Source organism: Danio rerio, chromosome 22, assembly GCF_052040795.2.
Source record: "Danio rerio strain M-AB ecotype USA chromosome 22, GRCz13ab, whole genome shotgun sequence".
Lineage (NCBI taxonomy): Eukaryota > Metazoa > Chordata > Actinopteri > Cypriniformes > Danionidae > Danio > Danio rerio.
Genome location: NC_141042.1, coordinates 16,418,370 through 16,436,722, shown reverse-complemented (window position 1 = coordinate 16,436,722; position 18,353 = coordinate 16,418,370). Strand labels below are relative to the sequence as shown.

General features: G+C 35.4%; 1 protein-coding gene across 23 annotated transcripts in view; it reads left to right on the top strand.

Moving 5' to 3' along the window:
• The window catches only part of eps15l1a (epidermal growth factor receptor pathway substrate 15-like 1a), a 58,437-nt gene extending 42,562 nt beyond the window's left edge, over positions 1 to 15,875 (top strand). For 8 of the 23 annotated variants that reach the window (XM_087304111.1, XM_087304104.1, XM_087304105.1 and 5 more), the window contains 2 exons: positions 5,548 to 5,753; positions 11,034 to 15,875. In XM_087304111.1, coding sequence (XP_087160237.1) covers positions 5,548 to 5,753; positions 11,034 to 11,180 — 353 coding nt within the window. In that variant the 3' untranslated portion in view covers positions 11,181 to 15,875. Of the gene's footprint in view, positions 1 to 5,547; positions 8,399 to 8,545; positions 8,563 to 11,033 lie in introns of those variants that run through there. The other 15 variants (XM_087304113.1, XM_087304110.1, XM_087304112.1 and 12 more) reach the window with 4 other exon arrangements.
• Positions 15,876 to 18,353: the final 2,478 nt, after the last annotated feature.

The following is an 18,353-nucleotide window of genomic DNA, read 5'->3' as shown; positions in this document are numbered from 1 at the left end:
ACATACTGTTCTGTTACTTAAAATTCTTTAATTTTCTATATTTATAGTTTATAAATAAACGATTACCTTAGTTCGTTGTGATCACTATGCAAGATTCATTATGCATTATGCTTATTCTTCACTAGGCTTTTTTTAAATTCGTAAATTATGTATTTTATAAGCTAAATAATTTAGTTTTTGCTTTGGAATGTAGATATTAAACTATAAAAACTATATAAATTCCATATGAATACAGTCATTAAATACAATTCTGTGTTTCCTGGTCAACTTTAATTCAGACTTAACATTGCATATCTTGTGATGTGACTGTTGTGGATGCGCACATTGCGATATCGATGCTAAAACGACATATTGTGCACCCCTAAATCAAAACTTTATTGTATTCATAATGGAGTGGTGATTAACGATCAATTGATCATTAATTTAAATGATGATCGATCATGGGATTTTGAGAAAATCGTCATCCCTAAAGTCACGACCTTAATTGAAAGCAACATTGAGACTTGACTGAAGTGTTGAATTGTCAAGCTCATGTTAACAGTTCTCAGATCCTTTTTAAACTGCTGTTTCTCACCATTTCAGTGGTGAAAAAAAATGTGCAGCACATATTTACATATTCACTTAAATGCTGCTCTCAGCACGGTGGGATTTTTAAAGCATCTCTCAGGTATTTTGAACTTCTTTTTACCCCCCCCCAAAAAATGAAAAAAAGAACTTTAGGCCTTAAGTCATCCTCGCTCTTCCTCCATCACTTGTCAACAGGAAATTGAGGTACAGCCTTCATTTATTTGATGAAGCTTTAAATTTTTTTCTAACTTTCCAGTGCACATTCTTATCTTTACCCTGGTGCACAAAAACAACACTATATGGAAGATCAATTTATCACTCTGAGAAAGCGAAACCTGCAGCGTTTCCTCAGAGCTGTCGCCATTTAGAGGAAAAGGAGAATCAGTGCAACTCACTCTTTTTTCCTGCAGAAGCATGTTTATGTTTTTTTTTTAGATCCTAGAAAACAAGTGAGCGCTTTCCTGGTGTAACTGAGGTTTAATGTTTGGTATGGAGGTTAAAGAAGGAGGTTTGTTAGGTGTTTTTAGGGTGGTATTGCTAACATGCTTCGATGATCTGTGGTTAGCCTGCACTGCCAGCATCAAGCACTGATCTATACACACCCCTCCCCACTTCCTGTATGTGTGCGTGTGTGTTTACACATGTAGTGGGTAGTGTGGCCTAGATGCCTCAACTTTTCACCCTGAATAATTCACATTTACTTGTGTTCTTCTCTTAAAACACATTTCAAACATTGTAACTGTTAAATTATATATACCACACTGTAAAAAAAGTGATCAGTAAGACAACATAAGTTTTTATGTTAATTATAACTCATTTAACATAAAACAGTATGTATAACTTTTTAAAAAAATGTCAGTTTAATGTAAAGTTAAAATGTAAAGTTAAAGTGATGTAAATAAGAGACTTGTGTTTAAGGCTTTTAAATGCACGGCATGGAGGCAGCACAATGTGAAGCAGAGGTTGTCACCAGGAAGTGAACCAGGAAGTTGATCATCCCATTTGCTCTGTAGTCATTTGCCAAGTTAAAGCTAATTTTGCTCATTGCTGTGCAATATTTGACCGAACTTTTGGCAGTAATGCCATGTTAGATCTCCTAGTCCCCACTTTAAATCAGCCACAGACAGAGAGCATGCACACAAATAAGAGATCATGTGTGTGCATGTAGAAGACACGGCGATGTCTAATAGCTCATTGTAGCATGTTAGCTACCTTTTTGCTAATATTTTTGAGCATATTATTCAGTTGCACCGTTATAAAAAGCTTTACTTAAAAAAGTGAGTAAATCCATTGCTTTTTAAAGCAATCAGTTGACTTAACTTAAAAGAAGTGAGTAAACCCATCGCTTTTAAGGCTATAAGTTGACTTAACTTAAAGAAGTGAGTAAATACATTACTTTTAAAGCAATCAGTTGACTTGAAGTGAGTAAAGCCATTGCTTTTAAAGCACTTAGTTGACTTAACTTAAAAGAAGTGAGTAAACACACTGCTTTTTTTAAAACGATTAGTTGACTTAATTTAAAGGAAGTGAGTAAAACCATTGCTTTTAAAGCAATTAGTTGACCTAACTTAAAGATAAGTGAGTAAACCCACTGCCTTAAAATTCTTAAATAAACAAATTATGTGCATAATTATAAAAAAAAGGAAGTTGTCAACTTAACCATTCCAAGTTACTATGGATTTACTCACTTTTTTAAAGTAAAGTCAGCTTGTTGCTTTTGAGGCAATGAATTTACTCACTTTTTAATTTAAATTAAAGTAACTTACTGCTTTTTACAGCGTGGTTGAATTACACTGCATTAATATGGTTACTACTAATGTTCATTCATTTCGAATTGTGATCAAAACTGAAACTACGAATGCATTAAACGATTTTATTGCACACCTTCCAGCCAATCAGAATCAAGAATGTCAGCAAAGCATTGAATAAGGTTAATCTGATTAAAATTTAGGGCAACCAAGCAGAGTTTTGTGCTTGCAACAACAAACTAACAAATGGAATAAAAAGTAAAATGTTTGAAATTAATTAATTTTAAAAAGCCAACCCAACATTTTTAAGTCTTTAATTGTTAATGATTGTACCAATAAAGAGCAGAGCTTGTTTTCTGACCTCTTTTCCTCAAGCAGGGTGGAGTCTTTTTCTGCGGTTAAGTATATTCCGTTTACTGACAGAAAGAAACTGATTGCTGGTCTGGTATAAATAACAGCCCTATTGAACATGCGGTTAACACCTTTAGAGGAACCAGCAACCAGTTTACAGTTCTCACGAGTAAGTGCATGCCAGTCTCGGCAAATGGTGCAATGAAGGGGAAAAAAAAAGAAGTATGCATAAGTGTGCTTTTTTAATCCGAACATCCACGCTGGTTTGCGATTGCATTTCTTGCACAAGTTTCTATAATAAGCAATTGCTTGTGCAAGGATTCTGCTGTCCTATAAAACAAATAACAGCGTGTGAGCCGTGTTTAGTTGGGTGTATGTTGAAAGGAGTGTAACTTCTGTGTTGTTTGCATTTAAAGAGAGAGAGAGAGTTACCGCATACACGCTTGAACCACATTGGGTTTTTTGGTTGAGCTTTTGTAAGGATACGAGCAATAGGCACAATTATTTGCTCATTTCCTAATGATTACTTGTTAAAGAGAATTAAACTACATTTAATCAGTTAAAAGTGGACTTTTTTATTCTTTTAAAACTCTCAAATGCTTACTAAGACTGCAAATATACAATAAAATGAGCAATATTTAGAAATATTGCCAGAAAATTTCAATAACTTTTATATTTTAAGATTCTTGATGGTAAGCAGAATTTTAAGCATAGTTAATCTATTCTTAAAAGTCACATGATCCTTCAAAATCAATCCAATGTGCTGATTTGGTTTGTTTAGTGATTAAAGTTTTTTTTTTGCATACTTTTTACTTGCATAAAAATACAACCTCAGGTTGTGTCAATCACTTTTATACACTGCCTCTGGAAGTTTTATTCATCAAAAAAAAAAAAAAGCTTTTGATGGTATTAGATGTTTCCAGTTTGTCTATTTTGTATTTAGCTTTTTTTAAGTAGTATTTATAATAATTTTAAATAATAATCTTTGGCAAAATATTATATGTAATTTTTGTCTCTATTGTCACATTTGGTCAATTGAATGTGCCTTTGATAAATAAAAGTATTTGTTTAATACATTTATAGTTTTTTGAATGAATTAAAGATCCCCTATTACTTTTAAAAGGGTCATATTTTGGTTTTGGGGGTCTCCAACAACAGGCTGATATGCATGCAAGGTTGAAAAACACTTTCATTGTTTTATAATATGTATTTATTTTACCTAATCATCCCAGTAACTCCCATATGATTTTTTTAGCGATTAATTTATTCCCAAATGCCTCGTACGTGAAGCTATTCTGCACTAATTGGTCCAATGACCCGGTCATTTGCAATTGGTCGACAGCGTTCAGCGCAAGACAGAAACACCCACTAAGGCTTGTTAACATTGTTAATGTAGCCAGAGTGCAGAATATATGTGAGAGTCCAATGTAGGAGTGCATTAAAGCAATGCAGTTAAACACCAGCATATTGCCCTATTCTTAACCATAAGTAAAAACAACGACACACATTCAGTATTAATCCACGCAGTGGCTAAAGCTGAACTATTTTGAAACTTGACAGCCACAAGTGTGTAGGAACAGCTGATGGTTGACCATAGCAATGACAAACATCAGAGGATCTCGAGCTCACAAACACTTTTAAAGAAAGCAACACACATCGCCTTTTAGCATGATATGTGACTATAAAGAGAAAACCCGATATAGTACAAGCCGCGTGGAGCGATTACAAGTAACAAAACACAATTAAGTACATATTGCAAGCTGGAGAAAACAAGGAGGCAACCATTTTAATCACACTTAACGCACACTTGTGAAATGGAGGAAGAAACTGATCCAAGAACTTTATACTGATAAAATACCTGTCAAGCTCTGACTAAATCCCATACATCAATAGTTTTTTTCTGATCCTTTCTTTAACAAGCAGCTGACAAATTCCCGGTTGCAGGGTAGATTATTGCAGTAATCGGCAGAACGTTCACTCATTAGTGTTCTTATCTTTAGTCATGATCAGTTCCACACACACCTGCACTCCACTAATATTTGAAAGGAAAGGCACGTTCACGTTTTACTGGATCCAGTACTTTATATTTGGTATTGTTTCATTTTGAAATCGCCAAGAACAGGCAAAATATCCGGACTAACAACGAATCATTGGGTTGAATCTTTTAATAAAAAAATCTATATTTTTAAACAAGGTGCACTTTCAGATTTAAACCTCAGCCGGATATTTTCATTCACTTAGAGCTGTGTTGCACACTGTATTGAAGGTAATTTTCAAAAACCTGTGATAGGGGCTCTTTAAATATGCTGGTGGCAAAAACGATCATATTATTAATGTTGAAATCGTGCTTTGTGAAAGCTGTAATTAATAAATCTTCAGAAGAACTTTGTCTTGACTCACTTTTGCTCAATGGAACGCATCCTTGATTAAAAAGTATTCATTTATTTAATAAAAAAATGATTAATACGTTTGTTATATTTTAGTAAATGCTAAAATGTATCTTAAACCATCAGATGTGATTCATTATGCAGCTTAAATGTGGTTTTCCTCTTGTTTTTGGTAAATGGGTGGGGTTGTATTGTGTAGTGGTTGATAAGCAGAAGACTTAGGTCTCAAACCACACAAATGAAGCTAAACCAAATTTGAAACCAGTGTTATTTCCTCCAAAATGACAGAGGAGCAAAACAATACTGGTTTAGACACTCTATTTTCCTATTTCCTAGTAAGTACATGTTACAAAGAATTAAACTACTGTTGAACAGCTGAAGGTAGACTCTCAAATGCTTGCCAAGACTGCAAATATACAATAACATGAGCAATATTTAGGAATATTATCTCAGCGGCTTTCAAATGAACAAAACACCTGTTTATTTCTCAACAGGTAAAAGCACTCCAGTAAACGTGCCCGGATCTGGCGATCCGGCCAAGACGAGCGATCCCTTCCAGCCCTTCAGCGCCGACCCCGTTGACCCGTTTCAGTGTAAAAAGGGTGTGGGAGATCCGTTTAGTGGCAAAGACCCGTTTGCTCCATCTGCCCCAAGTAAAGCCTCTAAAGACTCTTCATTGGGTTTTGCAGACTTCAGCTCTGTAAGTTGAGCTTAGTGATACTCTTCTCTTGTCCGGTCCACTTGTCTCTTTTCAAAAATCAAAATAAATCCAACCAACAAACCAAAAAAAAGTGCTTTCTAGCGATCATCAGTGAGGTTTTTCTAGAGCAGACCGCACCATTGGCTTCTGTACCGCTCAGTCTGTCGCCTTGTGCCGGCTACTCATTTATTTTCCTCCATGTCTGCAGTCCATCTATATGTGATTAACTCTACAGCGCACTGAATTCTGGATAATAAGCCCTAATCAAGCAGCCAGACATCATCTTTCTCTCTATCAGCGACTCGAATACAGTTGTTTGTGGCGCACATGGCTATGATGTCATCTGTCGTTTTGCTCAGCACTTGCATGGGCTTGTGGGAAGAGGAGCAGTCGCACTTGGTGATACCAAGAGATCTCAGCTAAGCTAATGTGGCTTCTCGCTGTTCTTCTGTGACGTTTTGTTGTTAGCTTTTATGCAATTATGTCTTGTCTTCTTGAGAAACAGTATTATCAAAACTAAATTCTTGGTTTGAGTTTGCTTCAAATCAAGAGTGAATGTTGTATAGTTTATGTCAATATTAGTTAGGTTGTAAAGACGTAGCATTTTACAAAAGCCTGTGACTAGCAGGTTCAGATCATAACTTATCAGACGATATTTTCTTGTTTACTTGCCACGTAAAGTGACCTGCAGAAAATGTCAGGGTTTTATCGTAGAATTAATGTGTTTTTTTTTTGTTTTTATCTGAGAGAAACTAAAAAGTTTGCTTCGTTATGCTAAAGGCGATTATGCTAAAATTTGCTAAAATGTCAATGTTTTTGCTTCAGCATCATCTGCAAAGTAGACAATCTCCTTAAGAAAGCGCAAAATCTGCCATAGTTTGCTAGCTCAGAAAGAAACGTGAAGTATAATTGATATGCCATAATCGATGACAGTTTTCTGAGCCTTCAGACTGGTCAAATAAGAGAATTGTAATTTCTTCCAGGTTCGCTTGAACCAATCAGCAATGTTTATAGTGTTATTGATGTGTTTGGTGTCAGTTTTGTGCGTAAATGAACCATCTGGATAGGTTTCTAAGAGAAACCTTGATTACAAAGTTTGTAACAGCAGTATTTTCGTCTCAGATATTCCTTTGTTTAAGAAGCATAAATTAAAACAACAATCAGTATTTGCAATTAAATTAAAGGTAGTAATGTCAGTATTTTCTTTTCCGTATCTATTGTCAGTTTAGTTCATCTCATGGTCTGCAAAGATTGACTTCTGGCCATGTTATAAAAGAAAAACACACATTTTATAATATATAAGTGTTCTGAAATTTAATTGGAACTAAATATTGGTGTTTAGTCAATGTTTATTGTCAGCATTTTCGTCTGTTTCCTGCATCCTGCAAAATTGCAGTATATTCGGTTTGTAGTAGCAGTATTTTCAACACAAAACTTTGAGTTTGTTCATTTGAACAATCAGTGTTTGTTTAACTAATGTGTCTATTGTCAGTATTTTCGCCTCATGGTCTGCAGTTTACTTTTAAGAAACCCTGAAACTTTGTTTAATCATTGTGTCTGTTGTCTGATCGTTTCCTAAAATGTCGGATTTCTTGCATCCTGAAAGTTTGTTCATCATTATTCTGTGGCATTAGTCTCTGTGACGAACCTTAGATTCATGAACATCCCAAACAACCGTTCAATTCAACTAAATATCAATAAGAGTTAACACAAATTCACAAAAGTCTTAGTTTATTTCTTTCTCTGGTTCTCACCATTCTCTTATCAGCTATCGGTTCATATTTCAAGAAGTGTGGGCAGCTCATATTGACACATCTGCCTTGTGGTCACACTTCCACGAGTTAGTGGAGCAAACATAATCATTATCTGAATCTTATCGCAACCAATGTAGTTTCATGATTCTTGTCTCTTGTTTAATGAGGAAAATTTAAATCAAAGGACTCCTAAACCTTTTAAAGTCGATTAGGTTTGATGGTTTGACGTGGGAAGTGGCAGTATCACTACTCAGCTCTCAGGCTGTCGTTTTTTCCTCCGCATGGGATCAGTGTGCGCTCCATACTGCAATTCCGCTTGATCCTAGAGCCACAGTGTTTGATGTAGCTTCATCTTCATCCGCTCTGCCTCCTGTCCTTAGTATCGCTGTGCACGACTTGGGTGCGGTGGACTTGCTAAACCATCTCTGATTTATCACACACTCCTTGAAATTGCGACAGTTGCAACGTTTACAGAGAAAATGCAGTTTTTAACGAATTTACCAATAGTAGTATTACATTGCATTTTCAAAAAAACTGTGACTTGTTTACTATTTATGTTCAGAGATTGGTTTCTTCACAAATTAATGTGTTATGTTGATGCATGTGTTATGACGAAACAGTTTAAATACATTTTTACAAATATTTCCCAAGGTGGTTTAGCAAAGCTCACATTCACCCGTTGTCAACTTTTGGTGTGCATGTTATGTTGCATAATTTATGCTTATATATCTCTGTACAAGATTTGAAGCTCTCGAATTGAGAAAAAAAAAAGCTTTGTATTGTCTTTTCCTTCTGTCATTATCTTGCTGCACGAGATCAATGCATGCTCATTTTCCTGTCCATGACATCATTCGCTATTAATGACCAATTAAAAAGGTCTTTCATGAGTCATCAGTGGGAGTGGTCTGTTGGTGTCCAATCAGCATTTCTCTGTGTATGTGTGTGTGTGCAGTTCGGTGGATGGTTGCATTGTAGTTTTGGTGTAAATCTCTTTTGTGTTTTTTTTTTTTGTTGTTGTAATCCATTCCTCTCTTGCAGGAACCGAGCGAATTAAGGTAAGAATGGACAAAAAATGTGCTGAATGTTTTCTTTATCACTGTTTTGCAATCACATATGATGCCACTGCATAAAATGAGAAAATAAGCCATGCATTCTTATGTTTTTATTTGTTTTGTCCACATGCAAGATCAGCTGCACAATTTTCATTTATTGGTGTGTTGGTTAAGTGTGTGTTCAATATTTTGTTTGAATTTTTGTGCCATTTGTGGCTTTTGGCAAATATCTTAAAGTTCGTACAAATAGAAAACGCATGTTATCAAATGTTTTGGAGTTGCTAGTGGCACGAAAATGACACACTAACTCTATTTTCCAGGAAAAGAGTAAGATGCGTGGTCAAAATAAATTCTTAATTGATTTAACTTATAGATAATGTAAAATAGACTAGTGATAGTCCTAAATATATTGAATTGTTTACCGATTTACAGATCTAGTTTAGATTCAAACACAACACATACTGGAAAATATAGTAGCATTGAGGTCATGCAACATATAAGACCCCAATATGCCCGCAGTTGTTACAATACAAATTCATAAAATACTCTGAAATTATTCACAACAAAATAGTCACAATGCAGCGGAAAACAGAAAGGCTCTGCGAGTAGTTACAATGCAACAAAGTACAGTACAAAAAGATGGTGCGCATATTCAGTGCAAACAAAAAATGAAAAGTTGTGCAAATATTCAAAACTCGAATATGGAAAACGTGCTACAAATATTTTCAATGCAACCACATACAGAAACTTGCTGCAAATATTAAAATCGTAAATACAGAAAATTTAGCTTCAAATATGCGAAACGCAAAAACAGAAAACATGCTACAAGAAACAAGAATGCTACAGAAACGTGGACAATTGTCAAAATGCAAATTTTAGAACCAAAGTGCTTAAAATATTAAAAATGTAAGAAACGCGCTGCAGATATTCGAAGCGCAAAAACAGACAACATATTACAAGAAACAAGAATGCTATTCACTATTCAGTGCAGCAAGAATGCTATAGATATTCAAAACGTAAATACAGAAAAATGTGCTAAAATATTCACATCACAACCAAATGCCAAAAACGTGCTTCAAAAATTTAAAGCGCAAATAAATAAAAATGTGCTACAAATGCTCACGATGCAACCAAATACAAAAACGTTTTTCAATAATTCCAATTGCTAATACAGACAGATGTTCTCAAATAGACACAATGCAAACAAATATAGAAAGAAACATGCTGGAAATATTCAAAATGGAACCCAATACAGAAGCCAGTTTCAAAATGTTTTAAAAAATGTGAAAAATGTCACAAATATTTACAATGGCAGCCAAATACAGAAACAATGCAAATATTTGAAATGCAAAAAATATAGAACATGCCACAAGAAACAAGAATGCTACAGAAATCTGCTGCAAATTGTCAAAATGCAAATACAGAAAAATGTGCTACAACATTCAGATCGCAACTAAATACAGAAGCGTATTTCAAAAATTTAAAGCAGAAATACAGAAAAATGTGCAAAAATATTCACATTGCAACTTAATATGGAAACTTGTTTCAAAAATTTAAAGCGCAAAAACAGAAAAACAAGCTAAAATATTCACATCGCAACCAATTATAGAATTTTGTTTCAAAAATTTAAAGCACAAATAAAGAAAAAACGTGCTAAAATAATCACATTGCAACTTAATATAGAAACGTGTTTAAAAAATTTCAAGCGCAAATACAGAAAAACAAGCTAAAATATTCACATCGCAACTTAATATAGAAACGTGTTTCAAAAATTTTAAAAGCAAATACAGAAAAACAAGCTAAAGCATTCACATCACAAACAAATATAGAATTGTGTTATAATAATTTAAAGCACAAATACAAAAAAACAAGCTAAAGCATTCACATCGCAACCAAATATAGAAACGTGTTTCAAAAAAGTAAAGCACAAATACAGAAAAACTGTAAAATATTCTTATCACAACCAAATATAGAAAGTGACTTGTTGCAAATATTCACAATGCAATTAAATACAGAAATGCAAATATAATTACAACTTTCCAAGTACCCCCCTGAAAGAATTTACAAATCGAGCTTAGAAACAAAACAAAACAAAACAAAGAAACTACGAACTGGAGTGACGCCATTTCGTAGTTTCTTTGTTTTACTTAGCTTAAAGTATATCGGGGCCTTTATTATAAAGCCATCAATAAACAAATATTTAAATAAGCAATACTTTTAATCTGGAAAATATAGTTTGGGTTTGTTTATTTCCAATGTCAAGATTCAAACATCTCAAATCTGTTGTAATACGATGTGGCACAAACAATGATCTGTTTATATTTACGCATTTTAATTATTTGTAGATTTAGTACTTTTGAATTGGATTTTGTGCCAGTTCAAAGCCACAACTTCAATGCTTCACAACTTGGTGCAGTCTCCAATTTGGCACCTTTGGCTACTAACGTGGCATGTCCCTGTTTTTCCCGGCCCAGTTTGGCAATGAAGCCCAGCAGATGGAGTGGGCGAAGCGGGAAAGCGAGAGAGCGGAACGGGAGCGGCTGAAGCGCCTCCGCCAGCAGGAGCAGGAAGACCTAGAGCTGGCCATCGCTCTCAGCAAAGCCGAAATGTCCAACGCCTGACCGTCCTGCCCCCTCCCATCTGTACACTACCACGACGATTGGGATGTACCAAGCTAAAAACACATGCAAGACAGTCTCAACCTCTATCCTTTTGTGTTCACGTGCAGGAGGCCGGCCTATGGTTTGTGAATCAGCTAATTCACTATACATGCACTGCATTAACCTCTCAGATGGAGTATATAGTTTATTTAAAGTGTATTAGTGTGTATGTTTGTGTGTGTGTGTGTGTGTGTGTGTGAATGTCCATCAACAGAGCCATGGACGTTTAAAGACCGCTATCGGTCTCTTTATCTCCATTTGTGGGAAACAAAAGGGACTGAGAAACTGCAAAGAAAGCTGACCAGAAACTTGAATTACAGACGTTACACTCCCTCCCTATGAGCCCTTGAGCAAGGCAATTAATTTCAGGTTTCTTCCTGAATTTCGATGGCAGTAAGCGTACTGTAAGTCGATTTGGATAAAGAGCATCTGCTAAATGGTCATTTACTGGCTCTGGCTGTAGTCAGTATGGTACACACTGGAATTACAGCGGCGCCTGCAGACTGTAAGGAGTGTCTGTAAGGTGCTCTTGAAGGTGACGGAAAGCCGAATGAACGAAAATGTTTTGGTAAGTGTCGTCTCGGAGAGCTGTTTGCTTTAGAAGTGAACTATTTTTGTTGTTGTTTTTTCACTGTACTGTTCAGAGGAGAAAGTTGTTCAAAACTTGGACAAATGCACTGATTTTGTTTTCTTCCCAGAGTTAAACCATTGACACCGATGCAGGACTTAACGTTACTGAATTGTTTATACACGAAATGAAAAGAACGAAACTAAAAGTGAAACTTTTCTAGCATTTGAACGCTGGGTTCACACAAAAGCATCGTATCTGCTTGCGCAAATACTTCATTTCGCTTAACAATCTTGCTGTTTTCTCTAATTGTATATTGATCTATCAATAGGTAGATCAATAAATAATAGTTTTTTATTTGTTTCATTGTTCATTTTATGATTTGTTCTATTTCTATAGTCTGCTTCAGACATTCTTTCTGTCATTCGTTCATTCTATCATTTGTTTGTTCTGTCTATCACAACTAATTCTGCCGTTCGTTCTGTCGATCTACAATTCATCCGGAAAGTGTTTATAGCACTTCACTTTTTCCACATTTTTTTGTTACAGCCTTATTCCAAAATTGATTAAATTCATGTATTTCCTCAAAATTCTACAAACAATATCCCATAATGACAATGTAATAACAGTTTTTTTTTAATTGTTACAAATTCATTAAAAATAAAAACCTGAAAAATCACATGTATAGAAGTATTCACAGCATTTGCTCAATTCTTTGTTGATGCACCTTTGGCAGCAATTACAGCCTCAAGTCTTCTTGAATATGATCCCACAAGCTTGGCACACCTGTCTTTGGGAATTTTTGCCCATTCCTCTTTGCAGTACCTCTCAAGCTCCATCAGGTTGAATGGGAAGCGACAGTGTACAGCTATTTTCAGATCTCTCCAAAGACGTACAATTGGATTTAGGTCTGGGCTCTGGCTGGGCCACTCAAGGACATTCACCGAGTTGCTGTGAAGCCACTCCATTAATATTTTGGCAGTGTGCTTTGGGTGATTGTTCTGCTGGAAGATGAACCGTCGCTCCAGTCTGAGGTCAAGAGCACTCTAAAGCAGGTTTCATTCAGGATGTCTCTGTACATTGCTGCATTCATCTTTCCCTCTATCCTGACTAGTCTTCCAGTTCCTGCTGCTGAAAAACACCCCCACAGCATGATGCTGCCACCTTCATACTTCACTGTAGGGATGATATTAGCCTGGTGATGAGCAGTGCCTGGTTTCTCCAAACGTAAAGCCTGGCATTTCCTCCAAACTGTATCCTCCACAGGTTTTAGTCTTATCAGACCAGAGAATTTTGTTTCTTATGGTCGGAGAGTTTTTCAGATGCCTTTTGGCCAATTCCAATACTAAGTAGTGGCTTCCATCTGGCCACTCAACCATACAGGCCTGATTGGTGGATTGCTACACAGATGGTTGTTCTTCTGTAAGGTTCTCCTCTTTCCATAGAAGAACGCTGGAGATCAGACAGGGTGACCATCAGGTTCTTGATCACCTCCCTGACTAAGGCCCTTCTCCCTCGATCACTCAGTTTAGATGGCCGGCCAGCTTTAGGAAGAGTCCTGGTGGTTTTAAAACATCTTCCACTCACGAATGATGGAGGCCACTGTGCTCATTGGAACTTTTAGAGCAGCAGAAGTTTTTCTGTAACCTTCCCCAGCCTTGTGCCTCAAGACAATCCTGTCACAGAGGTCTACAAACGATTTGTTTGTCTTCAAGCTTGGTTTGAGCTTTGACATGCACTGTCAACCCTGGGATCTTATATAGACAAGTGTATGCCTTTTAAAATCATGTCCAATCAACTGAATTGACCACAGGTGAACTCCAGTTAAGCTGCTGAAACAAATCAAGAATGATCAGTGCAAACAGAATATACCTGAGCTCAATTTAGAGCTTCACGGCAAAGGCTGTAAATACTTCTGTACATGAGATTTTTCACCTTTTTTATTTTTAATAAATTTGCAACAATTAAAAAAAATAAAAAATTCTTCACATTGTCATTATGAGGCATTGTGTGAAGAATCTTGAGGAAATAAATGAATTTTATCCCTTTTGGAGTAAGGCTGTAACAAAAAAACAAAAAAGTGAAGCGCTATGAATACTTTCCAGAACACTGTATTGTGTGTTCCTTTGTTTGTGCATTTGCACATTTTGTCTGTTGCTTATTCATTCTATCATTCATTTGTTCTATCACAACTAATTCTGTCATTTGTTCCATCGATCTATCATTCATTCCTTCATTTGTGCATGTAGACATTTTGTCTGTCGCTTATTCAGTCCATTGTTCACTCAGCCCTTTTGTTGTTTGTTCATTCGATCTATTGTTCATTCTATTATTATTTTATTCATTCTGTTGTTTGTACATCCTTTCGATCAAACGTTCTATTGTATGTTTATTCATTCAGTTCTATCACTTTCCTTCCAGCTATCATTCTATTGATCTGTTCTTCTATCAATCTGACTAAAAGAAAGTATCTACAAATCAACAAGTTCCGAGTTCTGCCCTATTGCTTGTAAATTGGGTTGCGTGAATGAAAACATGTCTATGAGGGAGCTGATAAATATTTGATTTGCTTTGCGATTTAGGTTTCATAGTTTAAATTGTTTTTAATCTGCATAGATTGTGTGAAATAGTAACATTGCTTTTGCTTGAACCCAGTAAATAGGGCAAGAATCATCATTTGTGTGTGTGTGTGTGTGTGTGTGTGTGTGTGTTTTCAATGCGAATTTAAAATTAAATGCTAAAATGTGTTTATTTGGGAATAAAAAAGAACGACTTAGCTAAAGCACAATCAGATTAGCCAAAATAAACTAGCAATGTGAACTTTGTGAATTCAGGCACAGTAGATGCTTTTAAAACTCGCAATTGCTATTTGCTTAGCCCTAACATGTAGTCAACATCGAACTTGACTTGAACTATTTGTTGATGGTACTTGGGTAGCACATCTAAAACCTGTGTTTTTGTACTAATCGTGCTACATAATATCATTTTTACTGTACCATCTGCTGTTCCTTAAAGGTGCTAGGTACTTTTTATTTGGGATCTGGATTGACTCAGATCATTAGAACAGCTCTTTCTTTCTCTCTTCGGATTGGATCAACTCTTGAATCTGCATTCATTACAGGTAAAATTGTATGCGTAATGACTGATGCTCATGTGTAATGTTAAAACGAACAACTGTGACATATCCCAGTACACTGCTAACTTTCAACTACGTCATCATTCTGTCATCTTTTTTTTTTGTTTGTTCCTCATTTTCTTCTTTCCTTCCAATCAGCTTGTGTTGTTTTGACCGCAAGTAGCTGCTCGACACTCCTTTTTCATGTCAGTGTCACACTAAACAGTGTTACTTTGTCTTATTTAAAGATATCATATGGAGCCTAGCTCATATTTATCTGATTCCAGTGCTACACTAATCTTCATTCAGTAGAGCGTTGTAACGAAATTGTACATTTTCAAGACTGGAAACAAAAGCCGGGGGTTTTCCCAGATACAGATAACATCAACTCTTGGCTTATAAAAGGTTTTATGCCATAATGTAGGCCAGGAGTGGGATTATGTCTTGACTTTTCTGCCTTTTATTGTTCAAACTAAAAAAAACAACATTGTTAAAGTTCTTTTAATGCTGTATTTGTCATCCGTACCTCCATTGTGCAATAGTTTGTATATTCTTTTTTTGTTGTAATACCTGTAAATTCATTTCATGTTTTCATATCCTGTCCATATTTTGTCTTTTTAAATGATTAAAGTGAATATTTTTTTAGTGACCGTCATAATTTTGGGGCATACGCCCCCTTAAACGTCGAGCTGAATGCATTCCTTTTTGGCCTGCCTTTTAACCCTCGCCTGTGTAGATAAGACCGATATTAACCCGATAGAGAAATGATTAAGATTATACAAATAAAAAAAATCATGTATATTCTGTGTTATATTTGTCCTGAAAACATAAATAACTGCACATGTGTAACTCGATACATTTTAAGGATTTCAGACTGCATTGATAGTGATTAGTGATGCTTGGATTCCTTTGGAAATGTTCATGTTGTCCCTTGATTTCACAGAATAAAACAAAAGATAACATTTCAGAGGCATCTATATGTCACTTTCATTCTGTTCATGTGTGCACTGTGTTGTTAACATGATGGATACTGTGGTTTTCAGAGTAAATGTCAACTTGCATCTCACTCGCGCAAAAAATGAAGTTTTCTTTTGAAATAAATAAAAATTGGAATATGCAAGATTGTGCAAATCTACAGTGATTAGATATGTTAAATCAAGCAAATATCATATAGTAGTGCAATTATTGTTTTTTTATATAGTAATGAATATTGACTTTCCCCAAAAATGTCAACAGCTAACGGCACGTTAAAGTGCTGTTCCTTATGTTTTGTCAGTTTAGTGGCTAAATCGTACGAGTTTAAATAAAAAAAAAACACCCCAACCCTAAACTCAACTGTCATTGGGGGATGAGCAAATCATACTAAATTTGTACAAATGTACGATTTCATAGCCACTAAATCAAAAAGTTATTAATTGCCATGGGATAACATTGGCTGCTCACACTAAGGCCGATACCTATTTTTGTATCCGCACTAGCAAACGATATTTATCTGTTAATTTTTAGTTTATGATTGTTTAAGCATTAAGCTTTGTTTCCAGCAAATGTCCATAGTGTGGTACTAGCGCATCTGACCAGTGAATCCAGGTTGTGTAATTTATCTAATCAAACTGAATTTAGGGATCGCAGTCAGTGTAGTGGAATAAAAACACTTTATTTTTCCTCAGCATCGCCAAAGAGGCAACACAAAGATGCTGAAACTATACTACATACTGCACACTTTTATTTTTCTTGCTATTCTGGGTTGTGTAGCTTGCTTTAACTTTATTTTTTTCTGCCAACCAATTGTTTTCAAGATACCCAGCAGGCACATGATGTCAACATGACATCAGATTGACATTGTACCCCAACATCAGAGCATATTGCATTTTGTTTGGAAATGAAAATCAGGTTGACGTCAAAACCCGACGTCAGTGTGCAACAACGGACAGACATTGGATTTTGGTCACTTTCCAACGCAACCTAAAAAACACAACCAAATATCAATGTGTAATAATGTTACAGCTTGACGTGTGGACGTTACAGCTATGATGTCTATCAGACGTTGAATCTTGGTTGCCATACCTGACGAATTTGATGTCAGTATGACATTGGTTTGACATTCGATTTTGGTCACTTTTCAAGACAACCTAAAATCAACCAATTATCAACGTCCTTTAACATGTCCTTAGACACTGGCTACAAATTTGGGTTACCTGACACCACAACCTAAATCTAACCTAATATTAACATCCTATAACATTGTGTGCCTGCTGGGTAGTTTTTAATCCTTGAAAAGTCCTTGAAATATTTTTTATGATATCTGACTGGCTGTCAGTGTTTTTTTCCCCGTTTATTAGCTGGGAAAAAATTGTTATCAAAGATTGACGAACAATATCGTTTCTCTACATTTTATTGTTATAGCTGTCGTCTAAACCTTTACATTCAGAATAATTTTTAGAGCAATGCCTTTATCGTTAACTTAATTTTTATTGTGCTTGGTGAGAACAACCCTTAAGAGACGAAAAATCGTATACATGCAACATAATTAATAGCTTCTGAAGATTTACAGAGTACTTAAATAGTAAAAAGCTGGGCTTGTGCAAGAAACTGATCAATCGTTTCACTTCATAAGACCTCAATGTGTGATCCATAGCCATGGATATTATTTTAGGTTTGCTTTTATATGTTTTTGTTTTTACTCTCAAAGTGCCGTTAGCTGTTCGCCTGAGTTTTATAAAGCAAGAACAGTTGCAGCTAATGTACAAATATTTCATTGACTTTTTTTTTTATGTTTAATATTTTAATGTTTTATTGCAAAATAAAGTCAACTTGAATGCCGTGAAAGTGTGAATAAATAATACGTTTTGCTTAAACTATCCCTTTAATTAAAATATTCACAAAATTGAATGTCCTGTGGAAATTTTAAGCGAAATTATTTGAGCAAAAATGTAACGGAAAATTTTTTTTGTTTAAAACTGTTATTGTCATTCAGACTTAACTTGTCCTACTTAAAGTTATAGTTAAATTTAAAGTTAAACTTATACATAAAGTGTATTACCTAAAGTTCGAGAGTAGGCCAAGTTTCTTGCATAACACTACATATTAAATTGCATCCTGAAGCTTCAAGCTTCCTAAAATCTGAAATCCAGTCGGAATACTGAAAGACGAACATTCATTCATTGCTACTTTATTCTCGAGGACTTCCTTGAAGCTCAAGAAAACTTTGTGAAAACTGAAACATTCGAGAACCTGCACGGAATGTTAACCGTAACAGGAAATTCCAAGACTGGTATTTTCTCAATTTGTGTGTGCTAGTGAACTCCGGGAATCAAAACAGTGGAAATGGGCCAAAGAGCCTTCAATTCTTTCACCCCCAAAAAATTCTTGAATATTCTTATTTACTCCCTTTTTGTGTGTTTTGCTCAGTGTTATTGGAAACACTTGACATTTCTAATAGCCAGAATACGAG